The sequence below is a fragment of the Eschrichtius robustus genome, chromosome 8 (assembly GCF_028021215.1).
Source record: "Eschrichtius robustus isolate mEscRob2 chromosome 8, mEscRob2.pri, whole genome shotgun sequence".
NCBI classification, from domain to species: domain Eukaryota; kingdom Metazoa; phylum Chordata; class Mammalia; order Artiodactyla; family Eschrichtiidae; genus Eschrichtius; species Eschrichtius robustus.
This window is the reverse complement of record NC_090831.1, coordinates 24,454,401-24,473,853: the sequence shown is the minus strand read 5'-3', so window position 1 is coordinate 24,473,853 and position 19,453 is coordinate 24,454,401. Positions and strand designations below refer to the sequence as shown.

The window sequence follows — 19,453 nt, the reverse complement described above, 5'->3', positions numbered from 1 at the left end:
TGGCCGTTCCTCTAAATGTAAAGGTGTTTATGAGGGTGTTGAAGCTGAAATCTATACTAAAGTTGAAATCTGTGTTAATTTACCCATTTCAAGAAAACACACGAACCTACACATTATTACTCTCACACTATTGATATAAGAATCTTAAGGATTAATATAATATCAGTTGTTTACCATGCACCTCTCAAGGCACATATTTTATTTCAGTTCTTAATGAAAGGAACTCTATAAGTACATAAAGAATTGAAAAGTGACTGTGACAGAATGTACTTGGCAGGACAGAAAACTTCCTCATTCTAATGGTTATGCATTTAATATCAAAAGGCATTGTAAGCGTATCATGTCTTTCTTCTAAAGGCCATGAATCGCTTTGCCTTATTTGTTCATCTGGAGATATTTTTTCAACTGGGAAAGTTGAAACGCAAAGAGTTGAAATGAATGCATTGAATTACCAGCTATTAGAGTTAGGGTCATCTAATTCCATCCATTTTTTAGAGGTAGAAGTGGGTCCTACAGAAAACAGATGTCCGATTCAATATTGTATGACAATTTAGTAGTAGATAATGGAGAATCAGGTCTTTTACTACAACCTCGTGTGGTTTGCATAACACCACGATTTGTTCACAAAGAAAAAAATATTGAAACAGTCAGAATAGGAATGCATTTCTTCTGATCCTAACACTACTATATGTACTAGAAAATTGTATAGACCTCCTTGACTACTAAGATTATTTTATCATCAGTTCCTCTAATTTTAAAAGGAGCAAAAGTTTTTATGTCCTTTGTGAATTTAAGAGGCCTTGATTTTAAATTGACTTTGGACTACCTAGTCTATTTTGCAAATCTTTTGCTAAATTTGAAGTATAAAGGTGTTAATTATGTGTATAGAAAAAGTAATATAATTTAAGATCCTCGCACTTGGCTGATTCAACCCTAGTAATGACCGGATTGCAGCCTGATGACTCTCACATGGCTTGGTCTCCAGCTGAGTTGAAAGACATTTACTTTGAAACTTCTACATTTGCTACATTTTGTTTACCTTGAAACTTCTATTTTGCTACATTTGCTAATTTGAAAGCAGACGTTTGGAAGAGTAATATCTTTTATCTAGTCACATGGTCATTTGATTATTGCTGTTACAGGAAAACAGTATTCATCCACATGACTGGCAACTTTAGTGTAACTATTAAAATGTCCTTGATATCTTCCTATGCATGAAGTATGTAGAGCACATATGTCAAAAATATATTGTCCCATTTCTCAAGGCTCTTACAGTATACCAGGAGAGGGAATCATGTGTAGCATATTTTAATCTATGAGTTGATTTCCTTACACTACTTCCAGCCTGACCAAGTCCATTGGCTTCTTTACTCAAAGCCTAGAGTGAAGTGGTTAACAATGAAACAAGATGCTATGAGTTTGATCCCCAGTTTGGTCACGTGCTAACCATTTAAATTTGGGCAGGTTATTTAATTTTTTGTACCTCAGTTTCCTTATCTGTAAAATGGGGTAATAATAACATTAAGTTGAACTATACGAAATTAGTATTTTTCAAAGTCAAAATAAGTAGAACATGGTATAATTAAATATTTATCCTCATGGGTTGTTATAAGATTTATTAAATGTGAGCATTTAAAACAGTGTTAGCACATAGCAAGCATTCAATAAACATTGGCTACTGTTATACAAATCCTATCCACCCCTTAGAAGGAGAACTCTCATCTCACTTGCTTCCCATCTTGCTTTAACTACTTTGCTCTTAGCATTACTGTCTAAACCACTTATGTGGCAATAACATGTAAAATCCTGTAACACTTCCTTTTCTGCTATTTAATTATTTATATATTTATTCTCCATCCAGTGAAATCAAAACTTCCTTAAAAAGCAGAAACATACTGAAAATAGTTTTCATCTTCTCCACTCACTACCAAAATCTGTTCTATTTGGGACCAATTACAAGCAGTTTCCATGTCCAAAAAATTTTCTAATATGTGTATGCATTATGCACATGCATGTGTGTACAGGCTGAGAGAAAGAAATCTTTAATTTGCTTCTTGGTGTTCTGCAGTTAATATCATAGGGAAATTAAATTACAATTTATTTTAAATTACCTATGTTATACAGTATTCACTAAGCATTTATCAAGTGATACGAACAATGTCAAGGTGACAAATTATCCTTTGTAAATAGTGACAAAACTTTGTCCTTTTTCTGAAGTCCTTTGGTAGTTTCTACTTTCCACATACATGGCAGCTCATGCCATTGACTTTTCGTCTGTCTAGCAAGATTGCATAAACCTGCTGGCCCAGACGAATCTACTAGGAGTCATAGTCTAAAATACTGGTAAAAAAAAAAAAAAAATAGTTTTCAGCTATAATGCATAAAAACCATGAAGTCCTTAAAAAACATCCCTTGGAAATAAACAGTAAAGAACTATGAGTACATATATATATATATGAAGTACACTGTATGGACTATTTTCGGCCATTTCAAATGCTGGAGTCTGGGTGCCATCTTTTAGAATTGAAAGGTATCGTAGAGTCCCAAATCTATACTTTAAAAATTAGATAACATCATGAGATGATTTTCTGATCTGTTAAAATTAAGCACTTTAATTCTTCTTCTTTTTTTTTTAAATGGTGTTTGTATGCAGGTAATAACTTTCCCAATTTGGTATTAGTCCATTAAATGAAGCAAGTAATCTGCAATGATTTCAATGGTAAACAAAAGCTGACCAGTACTAAAACTTGTATATATTTGTAAAATAACAACATTAACTTAAGTGCTCTTGAGGTAGGGGTAAGACACTTGGCTCACTGGGTTTACACATAATTCAGAGATGTGACTCCTACTGTTGGCCAGTTTCTCTGTCTTTTTGTCTCTACATTCAGACGCTCTAGAAAGTGAACCTATTGCTTAGTTTTATCTGTAATCTCTATAGTAATGATCAAATCTCTCTGAGCGCTGACCTTTGAAATACATACTGATGTTCGTATCAAATCACTTCTAAAACCTCTGTCTTTTATTCTTCTAAGGAATACATCTCCTTCAATAACTCAACTGGTTATCTTACAGTTTGCAACTTTCACTCCTCTCCCTATTTAGTCCTTTTATTCCATTGTATCCCATCACCCATAAGTTCTATGTACTCCAGCACACTAGACCAGAGTGCCTTTTATTATGTGCAGACTGTGCAATAATCTTATTAAAAGGGAGTCTTAAATGACACGAAAAAAAAGTTGGAAAAAGAAAAACATATGGAGGCTATATAATGTACTTCTAAACAACCAATGGATCTCTGAAGAAATCAAAGAGGAAGTCAAAAATTACCTAGAGACAAATGAAAATGAAAACATGATGATCCAAAACCTATGGGATGCAGAAAAAGTAGTTCTAACAGGGAAATTTATAGCTATACAAGTTTACCTCAGGAAACAAGAAAAATTTCAGTTAAACAACCTAACCTCACACCTAAAGGAACTAGAAAAAGAAGAACAAAAAGAAATCTGAAGTTAGTAGAAGGAAAGAGATCATAAAGATAAGAGCAGAAATAAATGAAATAGATACAAAAAAAAAGATAAACATCAACAAAACTAAAAACTAGTTCTTGGAAAATATAAATAAAATTGATAAACCTTTAGCCAGACTCATCAGAAGAAAAAGAGAAATGGTCCAAATCAATAAAATCAGAAATGAAAAAGTTACAACCAACACCACTGAAATGCAAAAATCATAAGAGACTGCTGTGAACAACTGTGTGCCAATAAAATGGACAACCTAGACCAAGAAATTTATAAATTCTTAGAAAGGTACATTCTTCCAAGACTGAACCAGGAAGAAATGGAAAATATGAACAGACCAATTACCAGTAATGAAATTGAATCAGTAATTTTAAAACTCCCAACAAGAGAAGTCCAGGACCAGATGGCTTTACAGGTGAATTCTACTAAACATTTAGAGCATAATTGACACCTATCCTTCTCAAACTATTCCAAAACATTTCAGAGGAAGGAGTATTTCCAAACTCATTCTATGAGGCCAGCATCACCCTGATACCAGAAGCAGAGAAAAATATTGCAAAAAAAAAAGAAAACTAAAGGCCAATATCTCTGATGAACATGGATTCAAAAATCCTCAAGAAAATATTAGCAAACCAAATCCAACAATACATTAAAAGGTTCATACATTATGATCAAGTGGGATTTATTCCAGAGATGGAAGTATTTTTCAACATCTGCAAATCAATCAGTGTGATATACCACATTAACAAATTGAAGAATAAAAACCATATGATCATCTCAATAGATGCAGAAAAAGTTTTTGTTAAAATTATACATCCATTTATGAGAAAAATTCTCTAGAAAATAGGCACAGAGAGAACATACCTCAACATAATAAAGGCCATACATGACACACCACAGCTAACATCACACTCAATGGTGAAAAGTTGAAAGCATTTTCTCTAAAGATCAGGAATAAGATAAGAACGCACACTCATGCCACTTTTATTCAACATAGTTTTGGAAGTCCTAGCCACACCAATCAGAGAAGAAAAAGAAATAAAAAGAATCCAAATTGGAAAGGAAGAAGTAAAACTGTCACTGTTTGCAGATGACATGATATTATATGTAGAAAATCTTCACTACACCACAAGAAAAGTACAAGAGCCCATCAGTGGATTCAGTAAAGTTGCAGGATACAAAACTAATATAAAAGAATCTGTTGCATTTCTATACACTAACAACGAACTATTGGAAAGAGAAATTAAGGAAACAATCCATTTACCATGATATCAAAAAGAATAAAATACCAAAATAAACCTACCTAAGGAAGTAAAAGACCTATACTTGCAAAAATGTAAGACACAGATGAAAGAAATTGAAGATGACACAAACAGCTGGAAAGGTATACCGCATTCTTTGGCTGAAAGAATTAATATTATTAAATTACCATACTACCCAAGGCAATCTACAGATTCAATGCAATCCCTGTCAAAATACTAATGACATTTTTCACAGAACTAGAACAAATAATTTTAAAATTTGTGTGGAAACACGAAAGACACCAAATAGCCAAAACAATTTTGAGAGAGAAGAACAGTGCCGGAGGAATCAAGCTTCCTGAGTTTAGACTCTAAAACAAAGTGACAGTAATATACTGGCACAAAAGTACACACATAGGTCAGTTGAGCAGAATAGAGAGCCCAGAAATAACTACACCCTATGGTCATTTAATCATCAACAAACGAGGCAAGAATATACAATGGAGAAAAGACCGTCTCTTCAGCAAGTCGTGTTGGGAAAGCCAGACAGCCTCATGTAAATCAGTGAAATTAGAACACTCCCTCACACCATATGCAAAAATAAACTCAAAATGGATTAAAGTCTTAAATGTAAAACTGTATGTCATAAAACTCCTAGAGGAAAACATAGGTAGAACACTCTTTGACATAAATTGCAGCAATATTTTTTGGATCTGTCTCCAAAAGCAAAGGAAATAAAAGCAAAAATAAATAAGTGGGACCTAGTTAAACCTAAAATCTTTTCCACAGTAAAGGAAACCATACACAAAAAAGACAAGCTACTGAATGGGAGAAACTATTTGTAAATGATATGACTACCAATAAGGGGTTAATATCAACAATATATAAACATCTCATACAACTCAACACACATACACACACAAAAAAACAACTTTTAAAATGGGCAGAAGAACTGAACAGACATTTTTTCAAAGAGGAAATGCAGATGGCCAACAGCCACATGAGAATATGCTCAACATTGCTAATCATCAGGAAAACGCAGATCAAAACCACAATGAGGTATCACCTCACAACTGTCAGAATGGCTATTATCAAAAAGAACACATATAACAAATATTGGCGAGGATGTAGAGAAAAGGGAACCCTCGTACACTGTTGGTGAGAATGTGAATTGGTGCAGCCACTGTGGAGAACAGTATGGAGGTTCCTCAAAAAGCTAAAAATAGAACGACCATATGACCCAGCAGTTTCACTCCTGGGTTTATGTCCAATGGTCACCCCAATGGTCATAGCTGCATTATTTACAATCGCCAAGGTATGGAAGCAACCTAAGTGTCCATCAACAGATGAATGGATAAAGAAGAGTTGGTATATATACACAATGGAATATGACTCAGCCATAGAAAAAGAATGAAATTTTGCCATTTGAAGCAACATGGATGGACGTGGAGGGCATTATGCTAAGTGAAATTAATCAGACAAAGAAAATACTGTATGATATGACTTACAGTGGAATCTAAAAAATACAACAAACTAGTGAATAAAACAACAAAAAAAGCAGACTCACAGATATAGAGAACAAACTAGTGGTTACCAGTGAGGAGAGAGGAGGAAGAAGGGGCAATATAGGGGTGGGGGAAAAGTGGTTATTATGGGATTATATGAAATCATGTGTGTGAAACTTTTGAACTTTGTAAAGTACTACAGAATTTAAAGAATATTTCAATAAAAAATGGTATATATGTATACCAAAAAAAGCATATCAACATACTCTTTGGACATAATTAAAAGCAATTATTTCTATTAATCTGCATACCTAATATAGTTTTTTTATCAAAATTTGGATATTTAGACTTAAGATGACAGTGCATTCATATAGAATATAAATCATGCTTTGACCATTTCTCTATCACGTAGAGTTTCAATTGTTCATTATCACCTTTGTGTCAAAGACACAAAATTGCCAGTTACAATGAAATATAAAACAGGCACCCTAAGCCAAAACGGGATGGAAGATAGAATGAATCAGGATGACAAGAAATATTCTTGATAATACTTGTACCTTTTTAACTGTCTTCTCAATAAGCATGTCTCCAACTGGCATTAGAATACCTCCAAACACAGCCAGGACTGCACCAATGACAGCACCGGCGATGAGCCCGCAGTTTCGATCGCAGCCCATTTTTCTTGTTCAGGGAAAAAACTAAGGTTCAGCACCTGCTTCTTTCAAACTCCCAGGTCTGATGAAGGTGGTTTCCAAGAGGTCTGGTTCTATCATTGAAAGGAGATCATAAAGCAGAAACTTAAATACCAGTACAAAAAATCAAAGTAAACATGCAACTGAAACAGATCATTTTGCCAGTTATAAATAAACAGATGCTTTTTTTTTTTTTTAAACAAAACTTTCTAGGTCTTGTCCTTTCTTCATTTGAACTACCTACCAGTGGTAGAAGTAATAAATATTGTCACATAGAGCATTTCTTTTAAATTCTCCTCTTTAAAATTTTCTTTCTATGGATGATTAACACCCTGAAATATTAACTAAGGAGAAATGCTTACTGTACTCTCACCCCCTGCCTACCTTCCATCAGCCTGGGACACTTACGGGCATCTTTATCCTCTATCTGGCTTCTCCACCCAAACACAACCATCTGTCTGCACCCTACCTGGAGTTCTCCTGCAAACTGAATGTGGGTGGACTGATGTCTTTTCCATCCAAATGCTAAGCAAATACAGTGACAGATGTTTTCTTTACTATTCCTTTTTCACAAATAGAAAGATAGGGATTTTATAGGAAATGATCTGATGAGTCTGCGAAGAAATCAATTTTTCTAATCATTTATAAGCTATCTGTTAAAACAGAAAAGAATGAGTAAGTTGGGAAAATAATACTAGAATAGTTTCTAACATCATCAAAATTACAAGCACCATTAAAAGAAAATTCCACTGTCAGGAATATTGAGTTCATGCCTGAATTCTTTCCTATGCACAGTGTTGAAAACATTGAAATATTTTAAAGAAGAGTATTTTCAATTTAATTTTTAATAACTGACTTTTAGATAGTTGAGAGGTAAAAAAGATTTGAAGAAAATACGTAAGGTACAGGATACTTAGTTTCTGTCACGGCATTGGTTTCTTACTAGTCTCAAATGAATTTTTTAACATATTCAAGTGCAATATTGTTCATTTTGTCATGGACAGCTGACTCATGCCAATTCTGTTAAAATATGTAGATTGTTTCAGTATGTATTTCACCTAGTCAGTCTTATCTTTGGTATCTTCATATAATATATGCTCCTTTCATAAAGATTGAAAGAAAACTCTTAGTGGAAGTGGTAGATCCTTTTGTAACAAAGTTAGTAATAATTTGCTATTCTAATATTCGAAAACATGTTCATTTGAGATATTTTGTTTGCAACAGCATTTTTTAAAATGGGGTTGACCTGACATTGATAAATGGAATGTGCTTTGTACTTATAAAAAATTATTCCCTGCTTCAAAATACCCCTGGCCAAGCAAAACAAAAATGCCAACAGAATGGAGGCTACAGACAGAAAAGACACACAAACAATATTTTTGTCATCCTCATGAGTATAATAATAAAAATTATATTTTGTTATGGTCTCAGTTTTTCCCTCCCTAGCTTTGTAGTGGTAGAAATACCTCTCTGATGGTTTTATTAGTATTTCTCTCCACTTGAGGAACCATTTAATTCTTTTAAAGTCTTGATATTAATTAATTCTTTAAGAAAATAAGGAAAGTTAGATTTTCCCCCAAATGTATAACAAAATTATAACCAATTTTCATGGCAAATTTTTTTTTTATACAGCAGGTACTTATTAGTCATCAATTTTATACACATCAGTGTATACATGTCAATTCCAATCGCCCAATTCAGCACACCACCATCCCCACCCCACCGCAGTTTTCCCCCCTTGGTGTCCATACGTTTGTTCTCTATATCTGTGTCTCATCTTCTGCCCTGCAAACCAGTTCATCTGTACCACTTTTCTAGGTTCCACATACATGCATTAATATACAATATTTGTTTTTCTCTTTCTGACTTACTTCACTCTGTATGACAGTCTCTAGATCCATCTACGTCTCAACAACTGACTCAATTTCGTTCCTTTTTATGGCTGAGTAATATTCCATTGTATATATGTACCACATCTTCTTTATCCATTCGTCTGTCGATGGGCATTTAGATTGCTTCCATGTCCTGGCTATTGTAAATAGTGCTGCAATGAACATTGGGGTGCATGTGTCTTTTTGAATTATGGTTTTCTCTGGGTATATGCCCAGTAGTGGGATTGCTGGGTCATATGGTAATTCTATTTTTAGTTTTTTTAAAGAACCTCCATACTGTTCTCCATAGTGGATGTATCAATTTACATTCCCACAAACAGCACAAGAGGGTTCCCTTTTCTCCACACCCTCTCCAGCATTTGTTGTTTGTAGATTTTCTGATGATGCCCATTCTAACTGGTGTGAGGTGATGCCTCATTGTAGTTTTGATTTGCATTTCTCTAATAATTAGTGATGTTGAGCAGTTTTTCATGTGCTTCTTGGCCATCTGTATGTCTTCTTTGGAGAAATGTCTATTTAGGTCTTCTGCCCATTTTTGGATTCGGTTGTTTGTTTCTTTAATATTGAGCTGCATGAGCTGTTTATATATTTTGGAGATGAATCCTTTGTCCGTTGATTCGTTTGCAAATATTTTCTCCCATTCTGAGGGTTGTCTTTTCATCTTGGTTATGGTTTCCTTTGCTGTGCAAAAGCTTTGAAGTTTCATTAGGTCCCATTTGTTTATTTTTGTTTTTATTTCCATTACTCTAGGAGGTGGATCAAAAAAGATCTTGCTGTGATTTATGTCAAAAGTGTTCTTCCTATGTTTTCCTCTAAGAGTTTTATAGTGTCCAGTCTTACATTTGGGTCTCTAATCCATTTTGAGTTTATTTTTGTGTATCGTGTTAGGGAGTGTTCTAATTTCATTCTTTTAGATGTAGCTGTCCAGTTTTCCCAGCACCACTTATTGAAGAGACTGGCTTTTCTCCATTGTATATCTTTGCCTCCTTTGTCATAGATTAGTTGACCATAGGTACATGGGTTTATCTCTGGGCTTTCTATCTTGTTCCATTGATCTGTATTTCTGTTTTTGTGCCAGTACCATGTTGTCTTGATTACTGTAGCTTTGTAGTATAGTCTGAAGTCAGGGAGTCTGATTCCTCCAGCTCCGTTTTTTTCCCTCAATACTGCTTTGGCTATTTGTGGTCTTTGGTGTCTCCATACAAATTTTAAGATTATTTGTTCTAGTTCTGTAAAAAATGCCATTGGTAATTTGATAGGGATTGCATTGAATCTGTAGATTGCTTTGGGTAGTATGGTCATTTTCACAATATTGATTCTTCCAATCCAAGAACATGGTATATCTCTCCATCTGTTGGTATCATATTTAATTTCTTTCATCAGTGTCTTATAGTTTTCTGCATACAGGTCTTTTGTCTCCCTAGGTAGGTTTATTCCTAGGTATTTTATTCTTTTTGTTGCAATGGTAAGTGGGAGTGTTTCTTTAAATTCTCTTTCAGATTTTTCATCATTAGTGTATAGGAATGCAAGAGATTTCTGTGCATTGATTTTGTATCCTGCAAATTTATGAAATTCATTGATTAGCTCCAGTAGTTACCCGGTGGCATGTTTAGGATTCTCTATGTATAGTATCATGTCATCTGCAAACAGTGACAGTTTTATTTCTTCTTTTCCAATTTGTATTCCTTTTATTTCTTTTTCTTCTCTGATTGCCGAGGCTAGGACTTCCAAGACTATGTTGAATAATAGTGGTGAGAGTGGACATCCTTGTCTTGTTCCTGATCTTAGAGGAAATGCGTTCATTTTTTCACCATTGAGAATGATGTTTTCTGTGGGTTTGTCGTATATGGCCTTTATTATGTTGAGGTAGGTTCCCTCTATGCACACTTTCTGAGAGTTTTTATCATAAATTGGTGTTGAATTTTGTGAAAAGCTTTTTCTGCATCTATTGAGATGATCATATGGTTTTCATTCTTCAATTTGTTAATATGGTGTAACACATTGATTGATTTGCGTATATTGAAGAATCCTTGCATCCCTCGGATAAACCCCACTTAATCATGGTGTATGATCCTTTTAATGTGTTGTTGGATTCTGTTTGCTAGTATTTTGTTGAGGATTTTTGCATCTATATTCATCAGTGATATTGGTCTGTAATTTTCTTTTTTTGTAGTATCTTTGTCTGGTTTTGGTATCAGGGTGCTGGTGGCCTCATAGAATGAGTTTGGGAGTCTTCCTTCCTCTGCAATTTTTTGGAAGAGTTTGAGAATGATAGGTGTTAGCTCTTCTCTAAATGTTTGATAGAATTCACCTGTGAAGCCATCTGGTCCTGGACTTCTATTTGTTGGAAGATTTTTAATCACAGTTTCAATTTCATTACTTGTGATTGGTCTGTTCATATTTTCTATTTCTTCCTGGTTCAGTCTTGGAAGGTTATACCTTTCTAAGAATTTGTCCATTTCTTCCAGGTTGTCCATTTTATTGGCATAGAGTTGCTTGTAGTAGTCTCTTCGGATGCTTTGTATTTTTGCAGTGTCTGTTGTAACTTCTCCTTTTTCATTTCTAATTTTATTGATGTGAGTCCTCTCCCTCTTCTTCTTGATGAGTCTGGCTAATGGTGTATCAATCTTGTTTATCTTCTCACAGAACCAGCTTTTAGTTTTATTGATCTTGGCTATTATTTTCTTTGTTTCTATTTCATTTATTTCTGCGCTGATCTTTATGATTTCTTTCCTTCTGCTAACTTTGGGTTTTGTTTGTTCTTCTTTCTCTAGTGTCTTTAGGTGTAACATTACATTGTTTATTTGAGATTTTTCTTGTTTCTTGAGGTAGGCTTGTATTGCTATAGACTTCCCTCTTAGAACTGCTTTTGCTGCATCCCATAGGTTTTGGGTCGTCGTGTTTTCATTGTCATTTGTCTCTAGTATTTTTTTATTTCCTCTTTGATTTCTTCAGTGATCTCTTGGTTATTTAGTGACGTATTGTTTAGCCTCCATGTGTTTTTGTTTTTTACGTTTTTTTCCCTGTAATTCATTTCTAATCTCATAGCATTGTGGTCAGAAAAGATGCTTGATATGATTTCAGTTTTCTTAAATTTACTGAGGCTTGATTTGTGACGCAAGGTGTGATCTATCCTGGAGAATGTTCCAAGCGCACTTGAGAAGGAAGTGTAATCTGCTGTTTTTGGATGGAATGTCCTATAAATATCAATTAAATCTATCTGGTCTATTGTGTCATTTAAAGCTTCTGTTTCCTTATTTATTTTCATTTTGGATGATCTGTCCATTGGTGTAAGTGAGGTGTTAAAGTCCCCCACTATGATTGTGTTACTGTTGATTTCCTCTTTTATAGCTGTTAGCAGTTGCCTTATGTATTGAGGTGCTCCTATGTTGGGTGCATATATATTTATAATTGTTATATCTTCTTCTTGGATTGATCCCTGGATCATTATGTAGTGTCCTTCCTTGTCTCTTGTAACATTCTTTATTTTAAAGTCTATTTTATCTGATATGAGTATAGCTACTCCAGCTTTCTTTTGATTTCCATTTGCATGGAATATCTTTTTCCATCCCCTCACTTTCAGTCTGTATGTGTCCCTCGGTCTGAAGTGGGTCTCTTGTAGACAGAATATATATGGGACTTGTTTTCTTTGTTTTGTTTTGTTTTTTTTTAAAGCAGAGGTTCTTCTTTTTTTTTATGTTAATTAATTAATTTAATTATTTTTGGCTGTGTTGGGTCTTCGCTTCTGTGCGAGGGCTTTCTCTAGTTGTGGCAAGCGGGGGCCACTCTTCATCGCAGTGTGCGGGCCTCTCACTATTGCGGCATCTCTCGTTGCGGAGCACAGGCTCCCAACGCTCAGGCTCAGCAGTTGTGGCCCACGGGCCCAGTAGCTCCGTGGCATGTGGGATCTTCCCAGAACAGGGTTTGAACCCGTGTCCCCTGCATTAGCAGGCAGATGCCCAACCACTGCGCCACCAGGGAAGCCCTGGGGCTTGTTTTTGTATCCATTCATCAAGCCTGTGTCTTTTGGTTGGAGCATTTAATCTGTTCACGTTTAAGGTAATTATCGATATGTATGTTCCTATGACCATTTTCCTAATTGTTTTGGGTTTGTTTTTGTAGGTCCTTTCCTTCTCTTGTGTTTCCCACTTAGAGAAGTTCCTTTATCATTTGTTGTATAGCTGGTTTGGTGGTGCTGAATTCTTTTAGCTTTTGCTTGTCTGGAAAGCTTTTGAATTCTCCATCGAATCTGAATGAAATCCTTGCCAGATAGAGTAATCTTGGTTGTAGGTTCTTCCCTTTCATCACTTTAAGTATATCATGCCACTCCCTTCTGGCTTGTAGAGTTTGTGCTGAGAAACCAGCTGTTAACCTTATGGGAGTTCCCTTGTATGTTATTTGTCATTTTTCCCTTGCTGCTTTCAATAATTTTTCTTTGTCTTTAATTTTTGCCAATTTGATTACTATGTGTCTCGGCGTGTTTCTCCTTTGGTTTATCCTGTATGGGAATCTCTGCACTTCCTGGACTTGGGTGGATATTTCCTTTCCCATGTTAGGGAAGTTTTTTACTATAATCTCTTCAAATATTTTCTCTGGTCCTTTCTCTCTGTCTTCTCCTTCTGGGACCCCGATAATGAGAACGTTGTTGAGTTTAATGTTGTCCCAGAGGTTTCTTAGGCTGTCTTCGTTTCTTTTCATTCTTTTACCTCTATTCTGTTCCGCAGCAGTGAATTCCACCATTCTGTCTTCCAGGTCACTTATCCGTTCTTCTGCCTCAGTTATTCTGCTGTTGATTTCTTGTAGTGCAGTTTTCATTTCAGTTATTGTATTGTACATCTCTGTTTGTTTGCTCTTTAATTCTTCTAGGTCTTTGTTAAACATTTCTTGCATCTTCTTGATCTTTGCCTCCATTCTTTTTCCGAGGTCCTGGATGATCTTCACTATCATTATTCTGAATTCTTTTTCTGGAAGGTTGCCTATCTCCACTTCATTTAGTTGTTTTTCTGGGGTTTTATCTTGTTCCTTCATCTGGTACCTAGCCCTCTGCCTTTTCATCTTGTCTATCTTTCTGTGAATGTGGTTTTTGTTCCACAGGCTGCAGGACTGTAGTTCTTCTTGCTTCTGCTCTCTGCCCTCTGGTGGATGAGGCTATCTAAGAGGCTTGTGCAAGTTTCCTGATGGGAGCGACTGGTGGTCGGTAGAGCTGACTGTTGCTCTGGTGGGCAGAGCTCAGTTAAACTTTAATCCACTTGACTGTTGATGGGCGGGGCTGTGTTCCCTCCCTGTTGGTTGTTTGGCCTGAGGCAACCCAGCACTGGAGCCTACCTGGGCTCTTTCCTGGGGCTAATGGTGGACTCTGGGAAGGCTCACGCCAAGGATTATTTCTCAGAACTTCTGCTGCCAGTGTCCTTGTCCCCACAGTAAGCCACAGCCACCCCCCGCCTCGCAGGAGACCCTCCAACACTAGCAGGTAGGTCTGGTTCAGTCTCCTATGCGGTCACTGCTCCTTCCCCTGGGTCCTGATGCGCACACTACTTTCTGTGTGCCCTCCAAGAGTGGAGTCTCTGTTTCCCCCAGTCCTGTCAAAGTCCTGCAATCAATTCCCACTATGCTTCAAAGTCTGATTCTCTAGGGATTCCTCCTCCCGTTTCTGGACCCCCAGGTTGGGAAGCCTGACATGGGGCTCAGAACTTTCACTCCAGTGGGCGGACTTCTGTGGTATAAGTGTTCTCCAGTCTGTGAGTCACCACTCAGTGGTTGAGGGCTTTGATTTTACTGTGATTGCACCCCTCCTACCGTCTCATTGTGGCTTCTCCTTTGTCTTTGGATGTGGGGTATCTTTTTTGGTGAGTTCCAGTGTCTTCCTATCGATGATTGTCCAGGAGCTAATTGTGATTCTGGTGTTCTCACAAGAGGGAGTGAGAGCACGTCCTTCTACTCCGCCATCTTGGTTCCTCCTTTCATGGCAATTTATTTATTTTTTATCCTTTAGGATTTCCCTTTACCTATGCCTGATACCTAAGATACTTCCACTGTAAATCATGATGAACAAACTGATTCACACTGAGGTCTTGGTGGCTAAGAAACTTGTATAGTCATTAGTGTCTCATGATTTTTCCAATGTAAACAGAATGTTTACATTGGAGAAATCACAAGCCTAAACAAGTGATTTACTTTTCCTATGGAATTTTATGTGTCCCTGAGCACGTAGGGTGGGATTTTTATTAATTGATTGGGGATAGAGGGTGAAAAATAACACGCTACCTCTTATGGCTTTGGCCAGGGTTGTCATAATGCAATGGAGCAAGTTATTTAAACCTGATAGTAATGACTAGATAGTCTCAAGTAGAATCTCCTTTGCAAGGGATTATTGCACAGCCCCTTAAAATTGTTGTGAAACATCATCTTTTAAATGATCATTGTAATTGCTAAGTGGAGACTATCATCCAGGTGTTCTGTAGTATATACAAGTGATCATATTCAGGCGAGCTGATTAAGTAATATTTTACCGACTGCCCATTTCATAGACCAGGGGTCTCCAACCCCCAGGCCACGGACCATTACTGGTCCATGGCCTGTTAGGAACTGGGCTTCACAGCAGGAGGTGAGCGGCGGGCAAGCAAGCAAAGCTTCATCTGTATTTACAGCCGCTCCCCATCGCTCGCATTACCGCCTGAGCTCCACCTCCTGTCAGATCAGTGGCGGCATTAGATTCTCATAGGAGCATGAACCCTACTGTTCATGAACTGCACATGTGAGGGATCTAGATTGCACGCTCCTTATGAGAATCTAATGCCTGATGATCTGAGGTGGAGCTGAGGTGGTGATGCTAGCGCTGGGGAGTGGCTGCAAATACAGATTATCATTGGCGGAGAGGTTTGACTGCAGAGAGACCATAATAAATCAATTGCTTGCAGACTCATATCGAAACCCTATCAGTGAGTGGCAAGTGAAAACAAGCTCAGGGCTCCCACTGATTTTGCATTATGCTTAGTTGTATAATTATTTCATTATATATTACAATGGAATAATAATAGAAATAAAGTGCACAATAAGTGTAATGCACTTGAATCATCCCGAAACCATCCCCCCTCCCCGACCCGTGGAAAAATTGTCTTCCACAAAACTGGTCCCTGGTGCCAAAAGGTTGGGGACCGCTGTCATAGACCATTCCCCAGTTCTCACCTGCAGGTTATCAGAATACAGGGATCCAACCTGGTGTAATTGAGTCTGGTAGACTGGAGATTAAACCAAAGTCTCACCACTCCCTTGCCAGGTGACCATGGGCAAGCCCCTTAATCACTCTCTTCCTCAATTTCCTCATGTGTAAAATAAGATGCTAAGATGAGGTCTGCATTTTTTAATTTAAGCAGTTTTTATTTTAAGCAGCTGAACCAGTTTTTCACTCAGTTTCTTACATGGAAGACCAGGCAGAGTGACTATGATTACAGCAGTGGTGGGAACCCTGACCCCAATTCCTAACTTGATCTCCCACCTCCCGGCTAACACTATCCTGTCGTATCTTTAGGAAGCTAAAGGAGAATCTCTATAGAAACCTATGGTTTCAAGTCATTAAAAAGTTGGGACAGAAAATCCCCAGGGTCAAATTCCAGTTTTGTTTACATAACAAAAAAAAAAAATACAACTCAAAGATAAAGTCATTTCTTTCTGAAAGATATTTTATTTTCTGTATAAGCACCACTAAAAATTATTCAATATTAATGCCCTTTGCAATTCTGACAGGTGGAATAAAAATTGTTCTATTCATTTTGTTTATGTTTTCCTTTGCTGTGCAAAAGCTTTTGAGTTTAACTAGGTACCATTTGTTTATTTCTGTTTTTATTTCCATTACTGTGGGAGACAGATTGAAAAAGATATTTCTGCAATTTATGTCAGAGAGTGTTCTGCCTATGTTTTCCTCTAGGAGTTTTATAGTGTTCAGTCTCACATTTAGGTCTTTAATCCATTTTGAACTTATTTTTTTTATATGGTGTTAAAGAATGATCTAATTTATTTTTTTTTACATGTAGCTGTCCAGTTTTCCAGCACCATTTATTGAAGAGACTGTCTTTTCTCCATTGTACAGTCTTGCCTCCTTTGTTGTAGATTAATTGACCATAGGTGTGTGGGTTTATCTCTGGACTTTCAATACTGTTCCATTGATCTATATTTCTATTTTTGTGCCAGTACCATACTGTTTTGATAACTATACCTTTGTAGTATAGTCTGAAGTCAGGGAGCCTGATTCCTCCAGCTCCTTTTTTCTTTCTCAAGATTGCCATGGCTATTCAGGGTCTTTTGTGTCTCCATACAAATTTTAAGATTTCTTTTGTTCTGGTTCTGTGAAAAATGGCATTGATAATTTGATAGGGATTGCACTGAATCTGTAGATTGCCGTGGGTAGTATAGTCATTTTGACAATATTGATTCATCCAATCCAGGAACATGGTATATCTTTCCATCTGTTTGTGTATTCTTTGATTTCTTTCATCAGCACCTTATAGTTTTCTGAGTACAGGTCTTTTGTCTCCTTAGGTAGGTTTATTCATAGCTATTTTATTTTTTTTTGATGCAATGGTAGGTGGGATTATTTCTTGAATTTCTCTTTCTGATCTTTCATTGTTAATGTATAGAAATGCAACAGATTTCTGTGTATTAATTTTGTAACCTGCAACTTTACCAAATTCATTGATGAGCTTAGTAGTTTTCTGGTAGCATCTTTAGGATTTTCTATGTATAGTATCATGTCACCTGCAAACAGTGACAGTTTAACTTCTTTTCCAATTTGGATTCCTTTTATTTCTTTTTCTTTTCTGATTGCCGTAGCTAGGACTTCCAAAACTATGTTGAATAAAAGTGGCAAGAGTGGACATCCTTGTCTTGTTCCTGATTGTAGAGGAAATGCTTTCAGCGTTTCACCATTGAGTATAACGTTCACTGTGGGTTTTGTCGTATATGGCCTTTATTATGTTGAGGTAGGTCCCCTCTATGCCCACTTTCTGGAGAGTTTTTATTATAAATCGGTGCTGAATTTTGTTGAAAGCTTTTTCTGCATCTATTGAGATGATCATATGGTTTTTATTCTTAAATCTGTTGATGTGGTGTATCACACAGATTGATTTGTGGATATTGAAAAATCCTTGCATCCCTGGGGTAAATCCCACTTGATCATGGTGTATAATTCGTTTAATGTATTGTTGGATTTGAATTGGTAGTATTTTGTTGAGGATTTTTGTGTCTACGTTCATCAGTGATATTGGCCTGTAATTTTCTTTTTTTGTGGTATCTTTGTATGGTTTTGGTATCAGGGTTATGGTGGCCTCATAGAATGAGTTTGGGAGTTTTCCTTACTCTGCAATTTTTTGGAATAGTTTCAGAAGGATAGATGTTAGCTCTTCTCTAAATGTCTGATAGAATTTGCCTGTGAAGCCATCAGGTCCTGGACTTTTGTTTGTTGAGAGTTTTTAAATTACAGTTTCAAATTCAGTGCTTGGTCTGTTCATATTTTCTGTTTCTTCCTAGTTCAGTCTTAGGAGACTGTACCAAATTGTTCTAAAATTTACAAAATTACTGTTTCTAAAATGGATATATGTGTGTATATCTGCTACTTTTCAGATTCTGGACCATCACTAAGTTGAGAATTTACCTGACCTTTCCCAGAATCATTCTCCTTTATTCAAGCAGCCCCATGGACTACAGGGAAGGGTCCCAAAGGGCAGAGAGTCCCAAGAAAGTACATTAGAAAACCCAGGGGGCAACATATTCTTCAGTGCTTCACTCTCGAAGCCTTAAAACTCATTATTATGACTTGCAAGGACCCTGAGTCCAAAGGTGTCAAGTCATGGGCAGACCTGGGTACTGCCTAGGCTCTGTCTGCTTTGAACTTAAAACTGAAGTGAGATATTGTACACAGCCCACTGCTGCTGAGTCAAGCTCATCAGAAAACAGAAGTGTCAATAATTTATTGTGTTGAATTGCATGGTTAGACAATTCCTAGTCTAACACTGTCTGGATGATGCATAAGCAAAGATACAAGAGTTACTCTAACATTCCTGCATGTGTGTACAGATATTTTCAACAGAAAAAGATTAACTTTATCTACTTTTTCAAATTTTGAACTGCCTGACTCACTTTCGTTACCTTGATGTAAATTTCCACGTTTTCCTCTAAGAACAGGCAAGATATTTCACGTGAGTGTAGTCCTGCTTTATCAGCAGCTTTGCTTTCTATAGTTTCACTTACCCACGGTCAAACAAGGTCATCTGAGGGTAACTGAACATGTAGAAAGCAAAATCATGTATAAGGGAGGACTACTTAGGGTTCGGTGCTATCCTGCTCTCCATGGTTTCAGGCACACGCTGAGGGTCTTAGAAGGTATCCCCCCACACCTGTGGATAAGGGGGGACCGTGAGTCCATTAATTATGCTTCAGTGTCTTGTCAGCATGATTAAGTATTGCTATTATAATCGTGCTTTAACCTTATGCTTCATACTACAAAATTCCAAACACATTTGACCCTTGAACAACACAGAGGGGTTACAGGCATGGACACTGTGCACAGTGGAAGAACCATATATAACTAACTATACAGTAAGCTCTCCT

General features: G+C 36.7%; 1 protein-coding gene across 1 annotated transcript in view; it reads right to left on the bottom strand.

Annotated features, from left to right (window-relative positions):
* Positions 1 to 19,453, bottom strand: part of LOC137768420 (platelet glycoprotein 4-like) — a 66,160-nt gene that overhangs the window by 37,248 nt on the left and 9,459 nt on the right. The window contains exon 2 of the mRNA XM_068549931.1: positions 6,825 to 7,033. Within this exon, the coding sequence (XP_068406032.1) occupies positions 6,825 to 6,944 (120 nt within the window). The 5' untranslated portion in view covers positions 6,945 to 7,033. The remainder of the gene's footprint in view (positions 1 to 6,824; positions 7,034 to 19,453) is intronic.